The sequence below is a fragment of the Melospiza georgiana genome, chromosome 4 (assembly GCF_028018845.1).
Source record: "Melospiza georgiana isolate bMelGeo1 chromosome 4, bMelGeo1.pri, whole genome shotgun sequence".
NCBI lineage: Eukaryota > Metazoa > Chordata > Aves > Passeriformes > Passerellidae > Melospiza > Melospiza georgiana.
The window spans coordinates 34,203,826-34,229,399 of NC_080433.1; the positions used below are offsets into that span (position 1 = coordinate 34,203,826).

Below are 25,574 nucleotides of genomic sequence, written 5' to 3' on the forward strand. Positions count from 1 at the left end.
CGCCGAGTTTCAGCGGTCGCGTTTCCCTCATTTCTTCTCCTTCTGGGGGGAAACTCCACTAGCCTGTAGGACAGACTCCCCCCTTCCCTCCCGGCAGGAAACGGGGCGCACGGGCGGCGGATTTCGCGAAGAAAAACTCATTTTTGGGCCATGAAGAAACACAGCGGGCGCGGCGGCGGGCGGCGGGGCGCGGGCCCGCGCACCAATCAGCGCGCGCGGCGCTGCTATAAAAGGCGCGGCGGCGGCGGCGCCTCCATTGTTCGCCCGGATCGCCCCGCGCCGCCATGGCCGAGACCGCTCCTCTCGCCGCGCCCGACGTCGCCGCCGCCGCCCCGGCCCCGGCCAAGGCCCCCGCCGCCAAGAAGCCGAAGAAGGCGGCGAGCGGCTCCAAGGCCCGCAAGCCCGCGGGGCCCAGCGTCACCGAGCTGATCACCAAGGCCGTGTCCGCCTCCAAGGAGCGCAAGGGGCTCTCGCTCGCCGCGCTCAAGAAGGCGCTGGCCGCCGGCGGCTACGATGTGGAGAAAAGTAACAGCCGCATTAAACTAGGCATCAAGAGCCTCGTCAGCAAGGGTGTCCTGGTGCAGACCAAGGGCACCGGCGCCTCCGGCTCCTTCCGCCTCAGCAAGAAACCCGGAGAAGGCAAGGAGAAAGCCCCGAAGAAAAAAACTGCCGCAGCCAAGCCCAAGAAGCCCGCGGCGAAGAAGCCCGCCAGCGCCGCTAAGAAGCCCAAGAAGCCGGTCACAGCGAAGAAGAGCCCCAAGAAAGCCAAGAAGCCGGCGGCTGCAGCGGCCAAGAAAGCAGCAAAGAGCCCCAAGAAGGCGACAAAGGCTGCCAAGCCCAAAAAAGCGGCGGCCGCAGCCAAGAGCCCGGCTAAGGCGAAAGCGGTGAAGCCCAAAGCGGCCAAGCCCAAGGCGGCCAAGCCGAAAACAGCCAAGGCGAAGAAGGCGGCACCTAAGAAAAAATAAATGGTGCTGAAAAACCCCCTGTCTGCTTTGCAGATAAACCCAACGGCTCTTTTAAGAGCCACCCAAGTTTTCACAAAAAGAGCTGGAACTCTTAAATAATTTTTTAAAGTCTGTCTTCGTGTTATCCGTGCGTAATTAAAAACTTTTTTGTTATTGTTTTCCCCGTTGCTGTCGCTTTTAGGTGTACCCGGTAACTTCCCTGCGCTCTCGTTCTCTGCCGGTGCGCAGCAGCACCGCAGCGGAGCTCCCCGCGGCACAGCTCATTTAAACAAATTATCCCAGAGCGAACACCTCCCCGTTCGGTGCAGGAATCGGGGCTAACCGGAGCTCCTCGGGGTAGCGAGAGCACCGCTCGGTGTGCTCCGGGGAAGGGGAGTGGGGATGGGGATCGGGATGAGGAGGGGGATGCTGCGGCTCCCCGAGTTCATTCCCATCAGGCGGAGCCGCGCAGGGAAGCGCCGCTCGCACCGCCCCCGAGCCGGGCACTTTTCGAAAAGCCCGCGCTCCGCAAGCATTGGCCCTCGCTCTCGGGCCTTTCTAGCGCCCGGCAATTCTCAGGTTAAAAAGGCGCTCCACCTTTCTACCCACACTCACTCTGCGGGAGAGGCTCCCGAATTCCCTGCTAGGTTTGTACCGCCTCTCCCGCCTCCCTCATCCCCTCGGCTTTTTCATTCCCGTCCAGTTCCCTGCCTGCTTTGGGAGCCGTAGGGCCTCGGGGATCGGGGACTTCGAGGTTCCGAGCTGCCTCGGTGCAGTTCTCCGCTCCGACGCACAAAATCCGCTCATTGGAGCTGCCGCGCTCACTTCTTTCCCGGGTGTTCATTTTTGCACAAATCAGACCATACAAACTAGATATTTTCTGCACACATAGCAGCCTGTAGCTGGGGTCACTGGCGATTCTCCAGTCTCGGTTTAAAGGATGCAGTGCGCGCTTCCTTTCACTGCGACTGCTCCGTGAGGAAGCGGCTCACAGGGAGGATGAGGTGATCAGAGCCTGCGGGTGGGGATTTTCCTTGTTCATGAGCACAAAGATCGAGCAAAGCTGATCCTTCACTTGGGAGATGACTCAAATATTGTGGGAAATTGCTCCACACAACAAGAAGGGGTGTATGTGTGCAGGAACACTGAGTGCACTGTACATATGAGCTCCAGTGGTTATATTGTCAATTGCAGGAGCAAAATTACCATCAAACCAAAAATTCCTGTTAAACTGGTGAAGCTGAGTTGGGCAGCACAGCGCAGCAAAGGTACCTACTGGGAAAAGGGGGTGCAGTGGCAAAGAGCAAGAGTGGCCTGGGAAAACTCATCCTGCAGGGATATGAGCAATGTCATGTTTATACCAGTTGCACCATTGGCGTATCAGTCAGTAACCCAAATCAATAAATTCTCATCCACCTTTCCCCTCGGCTTGGCCACTACAGGCCCTGCAGATGCTATCTGAGCTCGGCTGGGGGAGAGCTGTGCACTGCTCCAGACTGATTCTCCCCCAGAAACAACTTATGTTAAATTACCAAGTCACTAACACGGTGTCTGATCACTGTCTCTCCCTCGGGACCCCACACCACCCTCAGCAGGTTCCTCTAGCTAATAAGAATAAGATTCCTATTCCTAAACAGATTCCTATTCTGGACATAAGAAAAGCTGATATCCTAAGAAAAACTCAGGGCTTACTTTTTTGCTGTCATGGCTCAAATTTCTTGCTAACCTACTGGATTGAGGTTCAGTTGTGTGATTCGTGATTGCAGTGAAGAGGGGGAACACATCTCACTCTTCTGACATATTTTTTTGACATATGGTCATTAATTTTTTTCATTAAACATGTTAAGATTACTTTATGATACTGAAAAAAGAGGGAAAATATATGAGCTCTGCTCAGTGTTTTCTAAGGTGTGCTACATCCTGGTGTCTTGTGTCTGGACATAACTTCAACAAAAACAAAAAGGATATACTTTATGATTAAATATTAAACTGCCCCAAAATTAAAATAAAGGTAAAAAAAAATAAAAATAAAGCCAATAACCATGGGTCCAGTATTGCAATTTATTACAAGGAAGACCTTGTTTGATTTGTTTTCTTGTGGCAGTACGAGCTGTTGGTTTCTCTGGGTCTGCATTGAAGGCACTTGAGACAGTAGTTCATGTTTGGACTCAAGTGTTTATTATTTCTTATCAGTAAAACAGGCTCACCACTTTTCACCTCTGTTTGCTGAAAAGCTGAGTTCAGCTTAGAAGGTACAAAATGGCTAACAATCTCTTGTTACAAGGCCTTTTAAGACTAAACTATCCAATTAATAACTGATACCTAGATTATTTTCCCTTTTAGCCCAATAACTGATCCCAAAGAGCTGCAATGGGGACTTTTCCGCCCAATCACAAAATGCCACCCAAACCCATGAAGAAGAAGGAAAAAGAAGCATGAAGGAGAAACCCAGGACGACACCCTGTGCCCTCCATCTTGCTTCTGTCCACAACACACTAAAAATCCCAAAACCTAAATTTCTCACCAGTGATACCCCTACACTACTCTCCATAATCTATTTCCCACTTTTGTGGATTCTAGTCTGTCTTGAAGTCTGGGAAACTTTCTCCATGAATGAGTGTCAAGGTCAGTGCTGCCCTGGGCACCCCAGAGCAGACAGAGAAATATTCCCAGTGCCCTGGGTTTCCACATTTTCTCTTCCATAGGGTCAGCTGTTTATTTCACAGATGTACTTAATAAATGTAATATCAAAAGTCTGTGGTGTTCCAATAGTGCCAAATGAACCACTGAGTTGGATAAAGGCCTACATATAACAAAACAGACATAGGATCCTGCCAAGGATTCTGTTTAAATTACCCTCCTCCCCAAGAATAACAAATAATTTTCTACTGATGATCACTTTTTTATGATGGGGCTACACAGTTTTTCATGAGCATTAATCACCACAAAACCAAATGGCCTGTCAGATTACCACAAAACCAGGGAATTTTCAAATATATGTTTCTCTATGTGTTCATTCTCTCTTAGTGGTTTATGTTATTCCTGTACTTCTTGTGTATATCTATTTATTTAATGGCAGCTGTTGTCAGGTTTATTCTGCCTGGCCTCATCCTGTCTTTCAAAAACAATAAACAAGTCTCCCTTAAGGGCTTTATTCTTAATGACATCAAAAGTGCAGTTTTATTGCTAGTGAAACTGTTCTACTAATTTATTAAGATATCTTCTACATTTGGTAGAGAAAATTAGAAGCTAGAACTCCATGAAAAGCAAACTGTGTTAGTTCAGGCACAAAGTTGTTTAAAGTTTATGCTGGGAACAGTGTTGATAAGGCAGGGATGTTTTAGTTATCGCTGAGCAGTGCTTACACAGATCCAAGGCCTTTCCTGCTTCTCACCTCACCCATGAGGAGCCTGGGGGTGCACAGGGAGGTGGGGGGGACACAGCCAGGACAGCTGATCCCAGCTCACCACAGGGATGCTCCAAATCATACAGGCTCATGCACTGCAGGTAAAGTTGTGGGGAAAGAGTGAGGGAGCACCTGCACAGCGCTGAGCTGCTGGCTGGGGTTAAACCATGACAGCTGAGTAAAGAAGGGAAAAAGTCCTTCCCATTAACCTGGGCTAATCAAGCTGTAAAATGTGAGTTATGTACATTTCAAGACTAAGTTTGCAGGGTCTCAAAAGGAAGGAGCTGTTTTCAGTTGTGAAACACCTACAATGTCTGGGCAGGAAGCTGGGGACCGCCAGGTGAGGACTCTGGCTCTGCTCTGGGAGAGGGCAACATAAATAGCATTATACCAGACCTGGTCTCTGCTGCTTGCTTGTCAGTACAGACCTGAACCAGCTTGAATTTGGGCACAGAAACACTTTTCAACTTAGACACCCTTGACAGTAAGATTACACAACAGAGTTTTCCTTCCCAAGTTTATTTTTTACCATCTAGATCACAATGCACCCAGTGCTCTGCTGGACGCAGGGTTATAAAATACTTTTTTCTGTGGGAATTTGAGATCTCTCCTCTACATAACATGTTGTCAAAGCACAATGAAAGCATCAATGTGACTCCTTCTGGGATCCCCATTGACTCTCGATACTGAATTTTGGACAATTATTTCTAGATTTGGAGTTATGTTGCATTCTGACTTTGATTTTGCACACAGTGTTTTGTCAATCTCTTTGCACTTCCATTCCCACATGAGTTTTGTTCATCAGTCCTGCATGAACTGCTGAGACATCATGAAAAACTTCAGTGACTGCAGGACTCTTTTTTCAATGATTTCAGGGTTGGGCTTCCAGCAGCTATGGAAGAATTAAAATGAAAAAAAAAATAGGATTATGGTTTACATCAAACATTGAAATTTCATCTAGTAAAAGAAGTCCTTGCCTACAGCACAGAGATGTGGGATGACAACCAAGGCCAAGGCAAGGGCTGTAGCTCACTGCCCATGCCTGCACTGCACCTCCTGTTGTCTCTGCACATCGGGAGATGTGTTCTTGATGCCAAGGGAGAATGATTGGGCTGGAGGTGAAGATAGGATGGTCACACTTCGGCTCTGAGGAACAGCAAAAATGGAGAAAAGTCATGATCTGAATATTTAAGGGCACATGACCAAAAAAGTAACTTTTGCCTAAAGTCACTTGTATGTTAAATTGCACACTACTGCATATGCTAATAACTTTTACAAGGTATGTGCTACCACACGTGTCTCTGTAGCACTCAGCTCTCCACCTAGATCATGCCACACATAAGAGGGAGAGTGGGATAAGATTATGTTTTATATGAGGGGGGTAGAAATGTAACCTGTTTGGGGGGAAGACAAAAAGACCTTGGAGCCAGGACACAGGCTACTCTCCTCTCTCTACTCCCAGCTGGGCAGGCCTTCTTGGTAAGCTTCATCACATAATAATAGCAATAATAGCAATAACAGCAGTTAATAATAATAATAGTAATAATAATAATAATAATAATAATAATAATAATAATAATAATAATAATAATAATAATAATAATAATAATAATAATGTTGTCTGGGTTAACACAACATTATTGTTCTTGTTGAAGCTCTATCATAGTGAATTTAACCCTGGCAATTCTGAGTTTGTAGTTCTGTTTCTTCAGGAAACTACTCTGCTCTGCAGTCTGCGATTACAGCAGTTCTTATTGAATGCAACCACATCTATAGAGCTGAATTGTGAAACTGCACTACTTGTGAATCTGTGCTCATGCTTCTTATTTTACACTACCAGGCTTACAGGGCTGAATTTTCAAGAATCAGAAATTAAGGCCAGCTGCACCCAGCCCCTCTGATGTGTGAGAACCAGCTGGAATGCAAGAGTGCTCATTTTCTGCCAAGTTTCTGTACTCTTAATGCCACACAGAGGTCAGTTTTACGATCTTTGAATGTCTCTTCCATAGGAAATGATTCAATGGATCCTAAGTTACTGTTCAATTTTATCAAAGATACCTCACAGAACAGACAATATCTGATGTATAATTTAGAATCAGCTGTGAGTGAAGAAGAGCTGGAATTTAGCATGAAACTTGCTCCCTTTTAGTAGTTGTGAATTTCTGTCAACAGTTAAAAGACTAATGCTATGAAAAAGCATGTATCTATTACTTTTTTTTAAAGTCCTTTTCCAAGTGGTTTCTGACCCTTTGCAAAGCAAACAGACAGAAAGAGACAGAGGAAAATGTTATAGGTAGTCACAGATCCTTGGGGAGAAGCAGCTCATTATGGAGCAGGATTTACATTATGAGGCTTTAATCTCATTTTATCCCACTGGGGGAAAAAAAAAAAAAAGAAAAAGAAACAGAAAGAAAAGCTCAACTTTACAGAACTGGACAACTTATCACAAGATGCTTAGGTATGTGATTTGCCCAGGATTTTGTGATAGCCTCATGGCAGGCATCTGCAAGTGGAAACAGTTCCTAGTGAGGAGCTGTGATGGAATCAGAGTCCCTGAAGTCTGCTTGAATGGCCTGAAGGTCTGGATTTTCAGAGCAGAGTGGTTCAGGGAGTTCTGCAGCAGGTAGTGCTAAACTGCCCTCTTGGTGACACCCTGGGGACTCAGAGAGTGAAAAACCTTCTGCAAGCACGACACCAAGTGTATCCTTACCTGCGCAGGACACACTTACCTTACTCCCAAAATCTCCTGGAAGTGACAGCAGAGATGACTGCAGAGTGCCCAGCTTCTCCTGACAGCCTGATCTCCCTCAGCAGTCCAGGCACGGTCCCTGGAAGTTCCTCCCTGAAAGGAACAAACTAACCTTGGGAAAGGCACCACCGTGACCTGAGCTGTGGCATTCCCTCCCCCTGCAGTCCAGAAGTATCTCCACAGCCCAGGTAAGAATACTGTCAAGTTCCTTGTGGAACAGAGCCTTTGTCAGAGGTTTGAAATTTCAGGATGTCTCTTTCAGAGTTTTGATATTTGCCTTGCCCCATTTGGATTTCCCTTGGGCCTGTGCTGGAAAGATGGTGCATGAACACAGGACAGGTTCCATTATTTTAATTTCTCAGAGCAGGAGGGGCCACTGAACAGTGATTTCTCTGCTAACGGGTGCAACTTCTCTGTCTGTGGTCTGTGGGAAGATGGATTGATGATTGTTCAATGATTGGATCCTCATAAAAGCACACATTACAAAAAGCTGCCCAGCCAGTCAGAAAAAAAAACACTATCAAGCAATCAAAAAACATCAATGAGAGGGCAGCAAACACCCAACGCAGGAAACTTCTTTTATCCTTCCAGAAAATTTTCAGGTCGAAAATGATTTACTGAATAACTTTTGCTAAATACAGCTCGATTTCAACAGCAAAATCACAGAACATTTTCCTCCACTAAAGAGGCCAAACCCAGAAAAAATAATACCTGAAAAATGCAAAAACAACCTTCTTTTCAATATTTGATTTTCAATTGCTCTAAAAATAGACATGCTCCTGTTTATGACACTACCACACTGGAAAATACTGTGAAAATATTTGTCAAAAAAATACTTTTACCTTAAAATATTAAACTGAAACCTGTAAAATCTCGGTTAGCATACCTGCCCTGGTAAATTCACCTTGAGATAACATTCAGAGATGGTGGGAAATTAAGATGTGAGAAAAAAAATGAGGATGGGTAGAATTTCTCAGGAACACGATTGGACAGAATTTGCTGCAAGATTATCCATTGATAAAAAAGTGAAGTAACTGTATAAATGGAGAAGCCGCTCAGGAGAATCCATACAAGCAGGTGAAACCGAAATACGTAAGACATGACTCTTTGAAAATAAAAAATTAGAGCATAATTAAAGTGAATCGATAAGTGGGGTAACTTTCTATGAATGAGCTTTTTTCCCTAAGATATCACGAAATATCAAAGCTTAAAAAAATACATGAAACATCATAAAAAAGCAGACATGCTGTCCTTGCTACCTGAAACACAAGAAACGCACCGAAAAGCGACAGAAACACCGATCCCATTGTGCCTGGGGTAAGGGAAATTCACACAAATCCCGAAATTTTCCGCTCGCGGGCCGCGCCGCAGAGAAAGCGGGGAGGTGGCGGGAGCCAGACGCAAGCCCCGCCCCCTCCCTTTGCAGTCCTCAACCAGGTCGGACCGAGCCCTATAAAAGCCGCGGCGCGGGCGGTGTTCCCGCATACAGTTACCGTCGGCAGCAGCAGCGCGGATCTCAGCATGTCTGGCCGGGGCAAGGGCGGCAAGGGGCTCGGTAAGGGCGGCGCCAAGCGCCACCGCAAGGTGCTGCGCGACAACATCCAGGGCATCACCAAGCCGGCCATCCGCCGCCTGGCTCGGCGCGGCGGCGTCAAGCGCATCTCGGGGCTCATCTACGAGGAGACGCGCGGCGTGCTCAAGGTCTTCCTGGAGAACGTCATCCGCGACGCCGTCACCTACACGGAGCACGCCAAGAGGAAGACGGTCACGGCCATGGACGTGGTCTACGCTCTCAAGCGCCAGGGTCGCACTCTCTACGGCTTCGGCGGCTAAAACGTGAACGTCCTGCCGGAGCACCGTCACAAAAAACACAAAGGCTCTTTTAAGAGCCACCCACCTATTCCTTGAAAAGAGCTGTGTTACAATGTTGCGAGACCTAAAGAAAACTATACTATTTTTAAACCTTTCCAAAGCTGTTAGCGCAATGCTACTGATGTTTATGAAGGCTCTGCAATGTGTCTATTTGCTGATAACAGGGAGTTGTATGAGGCGGTTCTTTGGAGATCCAAATTCTCTTGTAAAAATCGCTTAAAATACTCTTAAATTTAAATGTGTATTTTTGCGATGTCCACCGATTTAAACAATTATGTCAAGTTATTCCATGTCTTGATTTTTTTAAATTTTGTGTTAGACTAAGTATTAATTAATTTTAACTTATGTTTCAACTACGGAAGAATCGGAAAGTTGCCCTGGAGTGAATGTTTTCTTTCTGATATTTCTATTCCCCTCCCTCCCCCCCACCCCCTTCATTTCCTTGTCTATGACACATTTACTTTTAAAATAAATGAGTAAATCTAATACTGTTTCCTAGTGATCATTTGGGGCGTGATTGGGAGGAGAGACGGAAGGGATGGGATGGGACTGGACAATAAAAGCAAATTATGAACCTAGAAATATCTTTAATGTATCATAAGAAGTATGGTGTTGATACTTTCATCAACACAACATTTAAAAAAAACACAAAAAAGAATCCCAAAAATATTTTTGTTGCGCTTCCTGACCAAAAGGAAAAAAAACCCAAAAACATTTTAACTTTATATGAAACCTTTGAAAATTATTCGGCACCTGCAATCAATGATATCAATATGGATTTGTGGTCTAGTCTGGTTTTCTCACAGCCTCATGATTAGCGGAAAATTATGTGGGAGACCAATACCATCTTCTCTTTCAATTAATTTCAGAAAAAAAAAGTCAATGGCCTAAGTATTATCATCACTGTGTTGCCTGATCATATGTAAAGCTTTTCCTTCAGAACTTCCTAGTGAAATTAAAACATGAAAAACGTGAAAATAGTAGCTTAAAAATCACCTCCATCACTGCAGATTGTCACATGTCATAGCTACAAAGGTGTGCTACCGGATTTTTTTGAGTGCCACTGTTTCCAGGTACCAGCTTATCTGTGCTTTGTGTCTTAGGGAATAACGTGCCTATTCAAGTCCGGAGCTCTGTACCACACTGAAAGAACATTTTCCTTCTCTTGTAACCAGCCCATCATTAAAAATAGCAAACCAAAACAAAGACACAAAGAAAGAAAATATAAAGAGCAAGTAACGCGCAGAATTTTGGCCTCTCCGCTGTTTCCCATCTGTCAGGGGGATCGGCAGAGATGCAGAGCGGGAGAAGCAGCAGGGATACAAGCACAGCGTCCGACATTCACGGCCCGCCCCGGGCCCGCACCGAGCGCGTTGCGGAGGGAGCGGGGCCGGGAAGCTCCGACCGAGCTTCAGCACCGGGCTGGGATCGCACGTCAGCCAATGGGAGAGGCGCCTCTTGCGACCAATCACAGACGGGGCCGGGCTATAAATAGCGGCCTTGGAAGCGCCGCAGCGTTCATTTCTCGCTCTGCTTTAGAGGGTTTGACTCCCGGCAGCGATGGCGCGCACGAAGCAGACGGCGCGGAAGTCGACGGGCGGCAAGGCGCCCCGCAAGCAGCTGGCCACCAAGGCTGCCCGCAAGAGCGCGCCGGCCACGGGCGGCGTCAAGAAGCCGCACCGCTACCGGCCCGGCACGGTGGCGCTGCGCGAGATCCGGCGCTACCAGAAGTCCACGGAGCTGCTGATCCGCAAGCTGCCCTTCCAGCGCCTGGTGCGCGAGATCGCGCAGGACTTCAAGACCGACCTGCGCTTCCAGAGCTCGGCCGTCATGGCGCTGCAGGAGGCCAGCGAGGCCTACCTGGTGGGGCTCTTCGAGGACACCAACCTGTGCGCCATCCACGCCAAGCGCGTCACCATCATGCCCAAGGACATCCAGCTGGCCCGCCGCATCCGCGGGGAGCGCGCCTGAGCTCCCTGCCGTAACCCACGCAGACCCAAAGGCTCTTTTAAGAGCCACCACATGAACAATTAAAAGAGCTGTTGCACTGCTTAAGATTTCCCTTGAAATTCACCCGGGATACTTTGCAAAACCGCAAAGTAACGAGTGTTCTGAACACTGGTAAGGGGAAGTGTGAGAAATGTCAGTCAAAGGGGGTTATTGGCGAGTCTCAGGCAGGATGGAGGGGTTTACATCCGTGTGAGTGAGGGATGTGACACGGCTTTAAAGAGAAAAGGGGGGGTGGAGGGGCCTGACAGGGACCATCCCGTGTCTGGAGTCGACCCGTGCTAAGGAAATCTGCACCCTAAACCCTGGCTGGGTGTTTCAAGGCAAGGGCAGAAACATCCTGTGTCACTGTGCTGTATCGCTGTCAGACTTTACAGGTTGCCTTAAGGGGGCCATCCCCTTGCTCCAGCAATTCTTAATACTGGGAACAGGAATATCTATAAAATAAATCACTTTAGATTATCTCAGATTTGATAAATATCGTTTTACCTGGTGTTGAAAAATTGACTGCAGCACTGAATGCACAGGATTCATGAGGCCTCTTGCATCACAGAAAAGTAACAGATTGAAAAGTACTGTAGACAGGAATAATTTACCAAATATTTCCAGATTTTTTACCCTAATAATACATAACTGGGGGGGAGGAAAGTTGTGGGATTTCATTTGTTTTGGTTTGAGTTTTTGTTTTGTTTCACTTTTTAGGTTTTTTTTGTTTTGTTTTGTTTTTTGTGGAGGGTGTTTCAATAAGTTTTATAAAAATCTTGGAGTGAAAATCTATATATTCTTGCCCTAATGAGAGTTACTATATTTGTCTTTTAACTTGCATTTCTCCAGTAGTGATCACCATACATGATGTGTGCTAAGTTGTCATTTCTGCAGCCAGTCCTTCAGCATTCTTCGTGAGTTTCTGGAAGGACAGATATGTACACCTGCACTTTTCAGCCTTCGAAGGACTCATCTGTTCAAATTCTTACCATGAGGCAAAGTCAGTCTAAGAAGAGTCTGAGAATCAAAAGGAGGAGTTAAAAATTAAACCTCAGATTCATAAGTAGCTGATGTTTCTCCAGTCATTTTTGGAATAATGTCCCTTTCTTCTCTCCATCTGCAAAAAAATCACATCTGGCACTTGGGATGCCACGGCCCTGAGGAGTGGGGAGCACTTGAAGCTGCTGCTAGAGGCCAGAGTGGGCGCCTGCTCTCTTTAGAGGCTCCTGGGCCCTGTGTGGCTGCTCAGAGATGCTGAGCTACAGATCCCGCCTGCCACAGACAGCGCTTGGGAACAGAAAGCAGAAAGACTTGCCGAGTTTGTCAGTCAGATAGAATAAAAATTTGTTTGGGGGGCTTCTGCCTCTTATCCCTTTTTTAATTTTCTCCCTTCTTTTTTCTTCGGCACACATAAAGCCCCCTGAATTGATTTATTGATCGTCATGGCCTGGTTTTGGAACAAGGTTGGAATTGAAGGAGAGTTGTGTAGTGAAGCACGATGAAGATTTCTCACTATCTTGATTAAGCTGCATGATGTCAAGAGAAAATTTTAACTAACAGCCTGGGGAGAGAAGGAAAAGTTTCAGTAGGCCATAAAAGTTCCATGTTCTTTTAAAGTCAGAGAAAAGAATAAACGAAAGGATAACCTCAGCCTTTCTTTCTTCCTTCTGCTTCAGTTGTAACAGAGCATATTAACACTAGCTGGGAAAAAAAATAAACTCTGTATTATTTCTAACAAGCAGCACCATTTTAATGCTGCAAGATCCTACTCTTTTAGAAATTTTACTGGAGATTAATAAGAAGATATTAACAACTTCCCAGTCATAATGAATAATTTTCTTATTCACTTTTGGGAGCAGTTTCCATAGACTGGAATCAGGGAAGGCTCTTTATAGAGCCTGGGTGTGCACTATGAGCAGGCAGCAGTGACCCCTGCCTCTTTATTTACAATTGTAACACTTCTAAGGCTTTAGTCCTTTTAATCTTTACTAACCTCGAATTTGGGCCAGGTCATGAATTTTGAGTAAGTTATAAATTGCAAGTGTGTAGGAACAAGTAGCATCGAGATAGAGGCTGCTGAAGTCTTAGAGAGTAGGCAGATATATTGTTACTTTTCATATTATAATGATAGAGTTCCTTTTAAATTACACTCAGGCACAGTCTCTGTACTTTTTCAGCAGGAGCATTGCCATGTGTAAATTCTCACCCCACTCTGCAAGTGGTGATGCACAAACAAAAGAATAAAAGATAATAGAACCATTCCAACTAAAAGAGACTCATAGTGATAATCTAGTACCAGCTGTGAAACAGTTTCTGTTATTTAATCCACCATATAATGTTGGAACTGCAGGAAAACATGGTGCCAGATGGTGCTGAGGCAGAGGGGAGTGAGAAAGAGATGGATGGATATGAAATTTGTGAATGGAAAAAGAAAATATGAAGGTGTTCATACAGGTATATAACATTTACATAGATGCATTGATATTTACTTTCATGCCTACATCACTATGCTATGAGTATTTCTTGTATGTACCTTGGTTACCTCGTGGGTATTGTTTCAGAAAAATACCACTGGAATCCTCTAACAGGATTCCCCACATGCCATACTCAAATGCTTGAATTTTAATTTCAGAACAATTTGTCTGGTAACATTTAAAGAAGGGTTTCGGACAAGCTGGAGCCCATTGTCAAGGACAGAGGAAAAGATGCGACAGCAAAGAAGCAAAATCAATAGAAATCTCAGTGCTTTATTTGTGAATTTGTAGAAAAGTTGACCTCTCTAAGATACTAAAAGAGTTGCAGTCTGTAAGATTTGGCACAACCAGAAATGGAACTAAAGGCCAACTGTTATTTCCTGACTACAAAGATTTATTGAATCAACTGAATTCTGCTAAGTGTTGGCCTTTGGCGCATGTTCCTCTTCTGGCTCAGTTTTCTTGTCTTCAGATACAAACCACTTGTCTTTAACTCCCAGAACTGCACAAGCCTATTTCCAACAGGCCTCCCCTTGGCTGAATCTGCCAAGCCTGACAGCTGCTTTCTGTTCCTCAGCTGATGTGGCCCCAAGCAGAAGCCACAAAACTTTCTGTGCCAGTGGTCTCCATGAACTGGGAAAATAGAAGAGAGGAGACTTGTCAGAAACAACCACCGGGTTCTATTTGCCTTTCCAGGTACTCCTTGGTCCTCTTCTCCACCCTGTCCTCTGTCTTATAACACACATAAACCAACACACCTGCCCTCCCCCTCCCCCACCCCCCAAAAAGTTAGGCTATTGAATTTCTCAATTTTTAATCCTATAATTGAATTTATAATCTTAGCACTCCTGTTTTAGTCACGTGATAGAGGGAGAGCTGAGATATCCAGTTAAAATTTCAAGAGTACATCACAGTAAAAGCAATGGTGTTGTATAATACTTATTTAAAAGCTGTTTGAAACTTGATGATGTTGTCCTTCCAATACTAACTCAGGTTATACCTAATACTATGCTTTAAAGTAAACCTAAACTATTCTGAATATTTTATAGAAAGTATCAAGCTGGAAGGTGGGGAGAGGAAAAAGGGGCAGGGAAAAATAGGTGTCAGCTGTCTGATCTAGTATATTTCCCATTGGATGTATTTGAAGCCATTTGCTTTCTGCAATTTACTTATTCCGTGCAGTTGAATGGGCATTAGGAAGAACCTCGCCAGAACAGCATGCAACGCTGCCGAAAACAGAAAAGGAGCTAAAGTACTTAAAATTACGGGCATGCTTACACTCGAATTGCAATAACCTTTGAGAACTACGGAATCACTCTCTCTGAAGTATAAGGAAAGCAGTGTTTCAACTCTCTTGTGCAATGTAGTGGCTCTTAAAAGAGCCTTTAAGGTGTGGGAGGAATAATTCAGGACCACATCGAGGGCACCCAGGGCAGGGAGCTCAGGCGCGCTCCCCGCGGATGCGGCGGGCCAGCTGGATGTCCTTGGGCATGATGGTGACGCGCTTGGCGTGGATGGCGCACAGGTTGGTGTCCTCGAAGAGCCCCACCAGGTAGGCCTCGCTGGCCTCCTGCAGCGCCATGACGGCCGAGCTCTGGAAGCGCAGGTCGGTCTTGAAGTCCTGCGCGATCTCGCGCACCAGGCGCTGGAAGGGCAGCTTGCGGATCAGCAGCTCCGTGGACTTCTGGTAGCGCCGGATCTCGCGCAGCGCCACCGTGCCGGGCCGGTAGCGGTGCGGCTTCTTGACGCCGCCCGTGGCCGGCGCGCTCTTGCGGGCAGCCTTGGTGGCCAGCTGCTTGCGGGGCGCCTTGCCGCCCGTCGACTTCCGCGCCGTCTGCTTCGTGCGCGCCATCGCTGCCGGGACACAACAGGAGCTGCCGGAGCCGAAAGGAAAAAACGAAATGAGCGGAGGGGTGCTGCTGCGGCCCTTTTTATAGCCCTGGCGCCTTCCCTGATTGGCTGCCAGGAATGCGCCTCTCCCATTGGGTGCTTTCAATTTCGAAAAGCCCGCCGCGAGCGGAGCGCGCGCGCACCTTCCCCAACGGCTGCCCGCGCTCACCGCCCCCCCCCCCCCCCCAGCCCCAGCCCCCACCCGGGCCCGGCCCCGCCGCTGCCGTTCCGAGGGTGCGCGTTCGTATCGCAGTTTGTACAGACCCCCCCAAACATAGCCCTGTACCGAGAAATGTTCAAACGGGAAAGGAGAAATCGCAAATGATGCTGAGCTTAGTGCATAAAAAATTCATGGGGCTTTTTTTCTCTAATTGCCTTTTTTTTTTTTTTTCCTAAATAGTAATCCTAACAGTATTTTTGGGGCTTGGATTTTCTTTCCTATGGGGTCCGTGGGGTTTTGTATTGTGAGGGAGTGTTGGTGGGAGAGGCTGGGTTCCACTTCGTGTAGCTTTCGTCTGGCAGACTAGATGTTTCGGGTATCAAACTGAATTGCAAATGTAAGTTTTCTAATCCAAAGGAGAGTGGTTTCAAATGACCGGATCTTTCAGCATGTAAAGCATCCTTAGGTTGCTGCTGAAGCACAACGAGGTGTAAGGTGATTTTCCCGTTTCCTCACTGTATATATGTGCAGTATTTCCCTACTCGGGTGCGCTGTCGTTGGAGCCCGATCGCAGAAGGGCTTCCAGGTGAAAGGCAGGCACTGACACCACCTACGGACAGCACCTCTGGCACCCTGAATTAAAAGGAAGTGTATTCCTAACCTTAAACACAGCGAAAGCACAAATAATGAATGGTAAATTTCCTACACACGACATTCAGAGAACAAAGGGGACCTTTTTTGAACGTTAAGAGGGGACTTAGGGAGGTGATACCTCCAATGTCGCATTACAACCGACATTACCTTTATTTAAATATAAATAGGTATCCACTTCTACTCTTTACACAAGGAGGGGGAAAATCCTCAGATGAGATGCCCGCTTAGGTACCTTACAGCCCTCAGCACGTAACGGGGCTACGCGTTTAGGGCGCTTGGCTAACTTTTTAGCTTTCTCAGCTAGCAAGTACATGGCCCCAAATACAGGACGTTGAAATAACTATATTGGTTTCCTGCTTATTAGCCAGTCTCTGGCCAAGAAGTTTAATTAAATGCTACCTTACAATATAGCAACGAGCTACAGAGTAATTAATCAAGTTTGGAAGAAATTAACACGCCACTTTTAAAGCAACACAGCTCTTTTTCTGGTAAGGTGTGCGGCTCTTAAAAGAGCCTTTGTAATTTTTAATGGTATTTGTAAGACAGGAACGTGAGGCTTTAGCCGCCGAAGCCGTAGAGAGTGCGACCCTGGCGCTTGAGAGCGTAGACAACGTCCATGGCCGTGACCGTCTTCCTCTTGGCGTGCTCCGTGTAGGTGACGGCGTCGCGGATGACGTTCTCCAGGAAGACCTTGAGCACGCCGCGCGTCTCCTCGTAGATGAGCCCCGAGATGCGCTTGACGCCGCCGCGCCGAGCCAGGCGGCGGATGGCCGGCTTGGTGATGCCCTGGATGTTGTCGCGCAGCACCTTGCGGTGGCGCTTGGCGCCGCCCTTGCCGAGCCCCTTGCCGCCCTTGCCCCGGCCAGACATGCTGAAAGTCGCGCTGCTGCTGCCGACGATATCGGTATGCGGGAAGACCGCCCGCGCCGCGGCTTTTATAGGGCTCGGTCCGACCTGGTTGAGGACTGCAAAGGGAGAGGGCGGGGTTCCCGCCCATTTTCCCCATTGCGTCACCGATGCCGGAGTATCGCTCGCTGTTGCCCGTTTAGGGCGCTGTAAAGTCCGGCAAGTAAAGCGAGGAATAATCCTCTTCCAGGAAAAAAATTGCATTGGTGCGCGTGTTCATACAGACGGAAAGCTTCCCCCCACCTAGACTTGTATAAACCATTTGCCTATGTGCGCGTGTTATATTTTGTATCATTGGCAGGGGTTGGTGTGAATTACTTAAAATTCTCGTTATTTTCATTGTCTTTTGTTAATACTCTTGGTTAATTTGTATTCAAAGTGCTATAATCTTTGTTTCACGATTTGTAATGATTTCAGATCTCTTAACAGCTTTAAATTATTTTTCATGATAATAATAATTTTATTGGTTTCTTTATTTTAATATTCACCTCCCATTTCTTAAATATTCCAGTTTCACGTCAGCAACCTATGTCTGTAATCACATATTAACCAGAAGGTTGAATAGAATTTTTAAAATATTATTAAGGCTATATTAGTACATGACTTCTGCTAGTTTTGCTCATTTTGAGCTACTGCAGTGGGGTAAATTTTTGGGCTTTAATTTTTTGCAAAATGACCTTTACTATAACTATAGACTGAAATTTCTGCTCCTTGATTACCAAAAGAAACCACTCTTGTTTTTACTATAGATTAGGCTTTCTGTTTTCTTCTTTCTTTTGTGTGTGTGTGTGTGTGTATGTATATCAATATTGGAAACAAAAGATATTCTGAATTATCTTCAGTGAATGTACGGAGTGGTCTTAAGACATTCCAAATGTCATCATGTAAAAACATCCTGAGCTGGCACAGTTGAAAAACTGATCTCGAAATAATGTTGTTCTTCTCTTATCCTTTCATGTAATAAAGGTAAACATAATTTCTGTGTCCTCCTTTAAAGTGTTAAAGTTTAAAAGATCATTCATTATATGCTACTTTGAATTTAGGTCAATATTAGTCAAAAAATATATTGCCAGACATCATATTTTAAGGATATATGTGAATAAAATTCTGGAATTATGTTTGTACTTTCCAACTAATAGTTTTGAATATAAGTATTGTATAAGTTTTCATTTTCCTTATTTTCCACCCCCTGGCAGCTGGTGCTTCTTCCTCCCTTCAGAATGTTCTGTGTCACTCTCCAGGGCAGAATGGAAATGCTCCAAGCCCTCTGTGGATGAGGCAGGCTGTACACATCCTGCTTTGTTATGTGTTCATGCCCTGGTCCTGTGCCATGCTGAAAACACTGATCTCACCTGGAGGAAAGAAATAAAATCTTCCCTTGCACAGAAAACCTGAGTATTTTTGATGGAGCAGCATATTCCTACAGGAAAGGACAGCTTGGAGGAGAGGGGCAGAACCATCAGGAGCTGGAGGAATAAGGCACTGAAAAGAAAACTGTGCTTATTTCAGCATCAGGGAGATGGAGGCATTACCATGGCTTCGGACAAGAGAGCTGCACCAGTGGGTCGTCAGATTTCCTCAGAGCAGCAGCAAAAACTGCCTTCTTTCTGAGCAAGCCAGATGAAAAGGAGGGGTGGGGAGGATGGGCCATGTACACGTGAACCAGCCCAATATAACTGGGGAAAACTGGGGGAAAAATGGAAAAGTTTGGAGATAGCAAAAGGCTCGAGATGATTTCAACCAAGCTATTCCCTCCCAGGGACTGGGCAGGGGGACAGAACTGATATTGAGCATATAAACACCAGTAACGAGAATTTTGTTTCTACAGTGATTCACTGTCTGTTGCAAATGCTTTATTACGCTTGGCTGCAATTTCAGTACAGTATCCTTCTGCTAATTAAAGACACAATCTAATATCAAATATGCTCATTAGGAAAATTTGAAATTAAACATCAAACCCTTCTCATGTAATATCTGAAAAAACCTGGATGGGGAGTACTCAACTCCCACAGCCTGGAGATGGGATCAGCTGGGCCCTTTCTCCAGGTAGGACTGTAAACTGAACAAAATCTGAATTCTTTGGCAGGCCTTGAGCTGCTAAATCCACCTCAGTGGTTTTTGTTCTCTGTACCCCCATGCCCACACACCACACCTTCAGTTCAGCACCTAGGCCATGCTGGGAAGCTGTGCTTACTGAAATAGACCAACACACACCATTTTGGTAAGAAGTGCTTTGAGCACAGAAAGCTCTGGTTTTGAGACTGAGGCACAAAAATCAATATTTGCATGTGTGGATTTACCATTTGGATGAAGTTTTCTGGCAGTAGCATAAGTGCAGAAATGCTTTATGCTCTCCAAGGAAAACTAGTAAATACCACAAATTTTGTTTAATGACTGGTGCACTGATAACTAATTTAGTATTTTCCCTGTCTTTCCCTGCTAATTCAGAGTCAGAGGTGGAGAGACGCATTCTCATCTTTTTATTTAACCACTGCAGCTGGTCAGAGATAAGAGTTTGGGCTGTAGCCCTGGCTTGGGCTGTTTCCAGCTTCCTTCTTTGCTGCCAAATTCAGAAAATACACAGGGACTGATAAATCTAGAAAAGACTTCTGTTGTGGTCCAGCAGCATAGGCTGACCTTTAAGGATGCAGTTTGCCACTCACACAGAGTGGCTTACACATCAGATGATCCACGGAGAGGCAAAATCTTCCCAAAATTGTCTTGTGGGCTTGTTGTCTGAGTCCCTGCTGGGAGGAAGGCTCGCATGGCCTCACCCCCATCACTCCAAGCACGAGCTGAAGTCTTGCAGGCTCGCTGCACAGCTGGCACAGCTGGTATAGCTGAATAGATCCAGGAAAAAAAAGGCTGGAGGAACTCCTAGATCAGGTTTGGGGTGTTGGGAAGTTAGTGAAATAACCAAGTTCTTCACATGAAGCTTTTACAGGATATGGGAGAGAAGGGACAGGGTCAATAACCTGTAAGGGTTAAGGGCAACCATGTTGAGCAAATTCTGGCCATGGCTGCAGCATTTCTGGGCTTCTCTGAGGAAAACATCAAAGATTGCTCTAACAAACAAGTGCCCCAGGGTGGCCTGTGGAGCTCTGAGCTCAGCATCACTCCATGGAAATCTGCTCCTGCATTCTGGTAGAGACACAGGAAACAGCAAACCAGCTACCCAGCACCCCAGCCTGCAGGGATGCTCAGGAGCTTTGCTTCTCTCAGATCCTTTCTCCTCTTTCTAAACTGGCATTTGATTGAAGCAGAACAGACCTCATGGTGCACTGTCCCTTGATTAAGCCAGAAAGAGGAATCCAGGAGGAATTGTGAGCCCCGCATTTTTTGCACAGCTGAGGCTGAGTAGCTCCTCTGGTTTCCTGGGCTCGTGCAGGGCTGGGCTGGGCACTACGGTTTTAGCTGAGCTCTGCCAACCCTTACAGGCTGTAAGTACTTAAAAGCAGCTGAAGGGCTGCCTTGCCTAAATGGTCTCTCTGGGGCATAATTTTCCAAGTGCAAAACTAATGTGAGCATCCTTGTAGGAATTTATTGAATACTGTGTGAGGAGGCTATGTGTTTCTGGAGGAAGCCAGCTCTGAAAAACGGCAATCTGCCATTTGTTAGGGACTCCAGACACTGCTGTTGTGCTCTGTCCTTGTTACAGCAATAATTGGTTGGAAAACAGAAAAATTCCAGTTGAAAACCCCAGGCACTTCCAGGGATTTGTTTATGGTCGTGCCCTGGACTGTGGCAGTACCGGCTGTTGGTTTCTCTGGGGCTGGACTGAAGGCACTTGAGACAGTAATTCATGTTTGGACCCAAGAATTTATTATTTTTTATTAGTAAAACAGGCTCACTACTGTGAGTTTGGCAGCTTTTCATTAGAAGGCACAAAATGGCTAACAATCTCTTGTTACAAGGCCTTTTAAGACTAAACTATCCAATTGAGAACTGACACCTAGATTATTTTCCCTTTTAGCCCAATAACTGATCCCAAAGAGCTGCAATGGGGACTTTTCTGCCCAATCACAAAATGCCACCCAAAGCCATGAAGGAGGAGGAAGAAGAAGCATGAAGGAGAATCCCAGGATGACACCCTGTGCCCTCCATCTTGCTTCCATCCACAACACACTAAAAATCCCAAAACCTAAATTTCTCACCAGTGATACCCCTACACTACTCTCTATAATCTATTTCCCACTTTTGTGGATTCTAGTCTGTCTTGAAATCTGGGAAACTTTCTCCATGAATGAGTGTCAAGGTCAGTGCTGCCCTGGGGGTCAGGGCACCCCAGAGCAGACAGAGAAATATTCCAAGTGCCCTGGGTTTCCACACTGGACAAAGCAGCTTGTCCTTGAGGATACAGCACTTAAGGAATTTACCACGCTGTCCATGTCCTGCCCAGGTCACACCAGCCATCACCTGGATGTGCTGAGGCAATGGCATCCAAGTGCCTTCACGTGCACACCTTGGCACTTCTCTTCAACAAACTGCACAAGATTTCTGTCAGCCCATACCTCAGGTTTATTAGCATCTCTTTTGTCTGAAAGCATTACTTTTGGCCCTGTCTAGCCTTCTTCACTCTGTGCTATCCACACTAGCATAGTGTACATTCTGCCTCAGCACTCAGGTTGTTGCAGAAAACACTAAATAATACCAGCCCTGGAGCATTGTTTTCACTACCAGTTGTCTCAAACACTCAGTTGTTGACTACAGCCCCTTGGCCCTGTGCTGCAGACAATTTTCAAAAATCTAAGAGCCTGCTGATCCTGACTGTATTCTCTCTGATCCCAAACAAGAACACCTGGGAGATGGTTCCAAAAATATCATGAAATGTCAAGTATATTGCATACAACATTCCTCCTTTGTCCACACAGATGCTTTTTTATCAACAGTTCTGGTATAATTACCTATACCTAGGCATGAGCAGTTTTTATTGCACTCTATCCACTACCAAGTCAATAGAACCCATTTGATTTCTGACACTTTGTCACTCTGCTTCTTGGAGACTGCTGTCATTCCCTGCAACATTTTCTACTCCATATTAGAAGCTATTTCCTTGCTGCTAACTTGCTGCAGAGAACATCAGTTCCTCTACTTTCAACAATGTATGTTAAAGAAAATTCACTTCCTTTCCCATCAGGTTTTAAGAAGAAACTTTAGTTTTTCAGCATTCTCCTTCAGTCAGGGTACTTCAATAACACTTGCCTTTTCATCAGGGGAGAATTTTTAGACATCTGACATTTGCCATTTCCCCCTTCTGTTCACTTCTCATTGTTCACTTCTCATTGCCTGAAATTTGGAACTAAAAACTAGGCCTAAAACTCCACACAGGAGTATACCATTCCTGTCTACAGATGAAGATCTTATTCACCTGTCTCAGGGAAGCAGCCATTGTGATCCTTTTCTGCTAACACGCTGCTCTTGATTCATTATCAGCACAGAACTTCAATATGAAGATCCAGATTTACTGAGGTGCTTGCCAGCTCCTGCTGACAGTAAAGGTTTTGCAGTATTTCCTAATATTTGTAAAGCTGATGCAGCTTATTCCATATGAAGAATCTAACATACCTTTGAAGGCAGTGTCTCTTATCCAGCATTTTTCAATACATGAATTGTCCTCAAGCATTTTAATTATTTTTCCTAGTTGATACTTACAGTGTTTATATACAAGCTCTGTAGACTTTAATTCAAATCATAAATAAGATTATACCAGAACAAGGACTGATCCTTGAAGTCCAAAGCTGTTTGAGACTGCAGTTTAATTTTATAACTGGCAAACATAAACATTTAAATATAAATTTCTGCCCTGGAAGTGTTAGTGTTTCCTGATTATTAATTTCATTTCCAATACTTTTCTAAAATGAAACAAAATGAAACTGAGAAAAATATCTGTAGTGTATCAGCAAATTCTAGAGTAACATTGCACCTTGTACTGATACTAAAGTAAATTTTGGAAAAAACCTATTAAACATGGTTTTCATTTCTTCCTTTATATCTGTTTTGAGTACTGTAAATTCTAATTTTTATTCATATAAAATGAATAAAAATTAGAAACTGTTTGACCTTGTAATTACTACAACTCAACATCAATGAGTTATCCCTTCCTCGGTGTGTGCTGAGTCTGTAACCTGAGAAATGCATTAATCTGTAACCCAAAATGACTGATTTTTTGCTTAGGTCCTGGCCATACTCTTCAGATTCCTAAAGAGTAGAGAGGGTGCATAGTTTGGGTGCATATTTGGGCCTGCAGCATATTGTCCCAGGAAAACTTTCAGCATCCTCTTTCCCTCCACTCAGAAATAATGGCTGGAATTACCTTTGATACTTCAGAAAATGGCATCTGACAACAAGCACATCCTGGGACTCACTGAAGAGCTAGGATAGAGTTATTCTATATGGATGGTGTAGTTTCAATTTGCACCTCTGACTGAATCAGTATTCACCATATCCATCACAAAAAAAATTTAAAATTTACTCTGTTGCACACCCCTGGGAGGATAGACAGCATGTCACACAGTTTCAAATACCACATTCCAGTTCCTTCCAGGCAAAAGTTACAGGTGGAGTTATATTTCCAAATTTTTGCATGTAGATCCCTATATTTCTTCATCTTTCTGCATCTTTCTTCCTCTTTTTCTTCAGCTGAAATCCATACAAAGTTAGTTGGTCTGTGGAGCGGGGTAACAGAGAATCCTGCTCATTACTGATGTTCCTAAGCTTAAAAACAGTGTTACTACTACTAGCAATAATTCTACTACTACTAGCAATAATTCTCAGTCCCATGGATGGATGGAGAGAAGCAAAATTTGGTTAGAAGAGGATCTCTAAACCAAAGGCTTTCAGAAGCTTTCAGGAGGAATATTTTGCTGCTTTAAGCTGTCATTAGATGGGGGGAAAGAGAAGATTTGGGAGGTCATTCATTAAAATGCACAGCCCTGTTTTGCTGGCTGGCAAACATTTAGCAGTTGTGGCAGAGGAGTCACTTCTTTGATCAGTCAGTCACTTTTTGATCACTCCAGACTGAAGGAATTTAAGTTTTGCTGAGACTCTAACTGGCCTTAACAAATCCTTCAGTCACATACAGCACGAGCACCAAGCCAAATCAGAGTTGCCCAAACTCATCTTGACAAGCCTTGAAACTAAGGACTGTGTGAGAGGTTGAGTGGTTTTTGGAAAAAGCCTATTAAACATGGTTTCCATTTCTTCCTTTATATCTGCTTTGAGTACTGCAAATTCTAATTTTTGAATTGAACTACCAAAATGTAAAATGTTGTCGGAGTGTCATTCAGGGTTAATGTATACTTGGCCTTCACAAGTATCCAGTCTTCTTAGTGCTGCCCAGGAAAAGAGGCAGTGGGCACAAACTGAAACACAGGAAATTCTATTTAAATGCAAGAAATAATTTTTTGGAGCATGCTCCCCATAGAGGATTCAGTGTCCCCCTGCTCTAGCTGATCCTGCTTTGAGCATGGCCAGGCCCTACTGCATCAGGTCTTAGATTAAAAGATGAGATACTTTTTTTAGGAGATGTGATTGTCCTAACACTGAAATACCCATCCATACATTTTTGTTAGTTTGGGTTGAATATAACTAAAAGGATGTAGACTTCTTTACTACTGAAAACCTTGAATCTTAATCTTCCCTACATATAAACGTTACAGCTGCTGAATCAGTATTGTCAATATATTTCAGCATGGCAGAAACCTGACTAATGTCTTTTGATCTTGTTATGGTGTTTTTATTAATAATATTGAGAGTGATTACTTGAGCAACTGCAAAATTACAATTTATACAGAAGACAGCATACTCCAGTTAAAAGTTGTCAATTTCTCTGTATCTTCACTGTCCTAACTATAGTAATTGTAATTAAGTGAGTGTAGGCTTTCAGCTAAATTTGTCTAATCAGCTTATCTGGATTGCTCTCCTCCTGCAGTCTGAATGTCTTATTTGCCTTTATTTGTCTAATGTTTTTCCTCCTTGAGAAGCTTCTCTCTTGAAAAGAAGCTTTTTGTCTACTATATAGTCTCAGGAATTCTTACATTATATATGAATTATTTTCGTTTGGAAGACCCCTGCATTAGAAAACACTTTGTCATTTTTTAGGTTCCTCTGTAACCTGTGCAGCTGAGCAAGAGAATCTGGACATGAGTGTGATGGTGCAAGGGAGTGAGGCTGTGTTTTGTTTGGGTGCACATTTAAAGAGGGAAAAAAAAAAAATTGCTTGAGTTCCTCGGTAAGAGATAAACTGAGACAACAATTGTACAGGGTGCTTGGAAAGGAAACCAGGGAGAATACTGAAAAATGTTTGCTGTTTAATTAATTAAAATGTTTGCTGTGACTCATTAATTATTAAATGAGTCACATTTAAATATCATCTTTTCACATGGAAAATGGAAACAATTTTTATTATCAGCTCACCCTCAAAACTCTCTTTATTTTCAAGTAATTTTGCTCCACACAAAGGAAATTTCTTTGTCTGTTAAAAAACTGTTCCCTAATCTACCACTGATTTGATAAATTATGTGTTCAG

The 25,574-nt window shown here is 44.7% G+C and overlaps 5 protein-coding genes across 5 annotated transcripts; 3 read left to right on the top strand and 2 right to left on the bottom strand.

Moving 5' to 3' along the window:
• Positions 1 to 284: 284 nt before the first annotated feature.
• LOC131083058 (histone H1.03-like) lies at positions 285 to 965 on the top strand. The gene has a single exon (XM_058023369.1). The coding sequence runs from the start codon at positions 285 to 287 to the stop codon at positions 963 to 965; it is 681 nt and encodes a 226-aa protein (XP_057879352.1).
• A 7,634-nt stretch (positions 966 to 8,599) lies between these two features.
• On the top strand, positions 8,600 to 9,457 carry LOC131083082 (histone H4). Its single transcript, XM_058023397.1, has one exon. The coding sequence runs from the start codon at positions 8,621 to 8,623 to the stop codon at positions 8,930 to 8,932; it is 312 nt and encodes a 103-aa protein (XP_057879380.1). The 5' UTR covers positions 8,600 to 8,620; the 3' UTR covers positions 8,933 to 9,457.
• A 1,068-nt stretch (positions 9,458 to 10,525) lies between these two features.
• On the top strand, positions 10,526 to 10,942 carry LOC131083088 (histone H3). The gene has a single exon (XM_058023404.1). It carries the CDS (start codon positions 10,532 to 10,534, stop codon positions 10,940 to 10,942), a length of 411 nt encoding a protein of 136 aa, XP_057879387.1. The 5' UTR covers positions 10,526 to 10,531.
• Positions 10,943 to 14,878: 3,936 nt separating this feature from the next.
• LOC131083087 (histone H3) lies at positions 14,879 to 15,295 on the bottom strand. The gene has a single exon (XM_058023403.1). The coding sequence runs from the start codon at positions 15,287 to 15,289 to the stop codon at positions 14,879 to 14,881; it is 411 nt and encodes a 136-aa protein (XP_057879386.1). The 5' UTR covers positions 15,290 to 15,295.
• A 1,340-nt stretch (positions 15,296 to 16,635) lies between these two features.
• Positions 16,636 to 17,043, bottom strand: LOC131083083 (histone H4). Its single transcript, XM_058023399.1, has one exon. The coding sequence runs from the start codon at positions 17,009 to 17,011 to the stop codon at positions 16,700 to 16,702; it is 312 nt and encodes a 103-aa protein (XP_057879382.1). The 5' UTR covers positions 17,012 to 17,043; the 3' UTR covers positions 16,636 to 16,699.
• Positions 17,044 to 25,574: the final 8,531 nt, after the last annotated feature.

Excerpts from the sequence above, each read along its gene's own strand:
- LOC131083058 (XM_058023369.1), top strand. The coding sequence starts at position 285 with ATGGCCGAGACCGCTCCTCTCGCCGCGCCCGACGTCGCCGCCGCCGCC.
- LOC131083082 (XM_058023397.1), top strand. The coding sequence starts at position 8,621 with ATGTCTGGCCGGGGCAAGGGCGGCAAGGGGCTCGGTAAGGGCGGCGCC.
- LOC131083088 (XM_058023404.1), top strand. The coding sequence starts at position 10,532 with ATGGCGCGCACGAAGCAGACGGCGCGGAAGTCGACGGGCGGCAAGGCG.
- LOC131083087 (XM_058023403.1), bottom strand. The coding sequence starts at position 15,289 with ATGGCGCGCACGAAGCAGACGGCGCGGAAGTCGACGGGCGGCAAGGCG.
- LOC131083083 (XM_058023399.1), bottom strand. The coding sequence starts at position 17,011 with ATGTCTGGCCGGGGCAAGGGCGGCAAGGGGCTCGGCAAGGGCGGCGCC.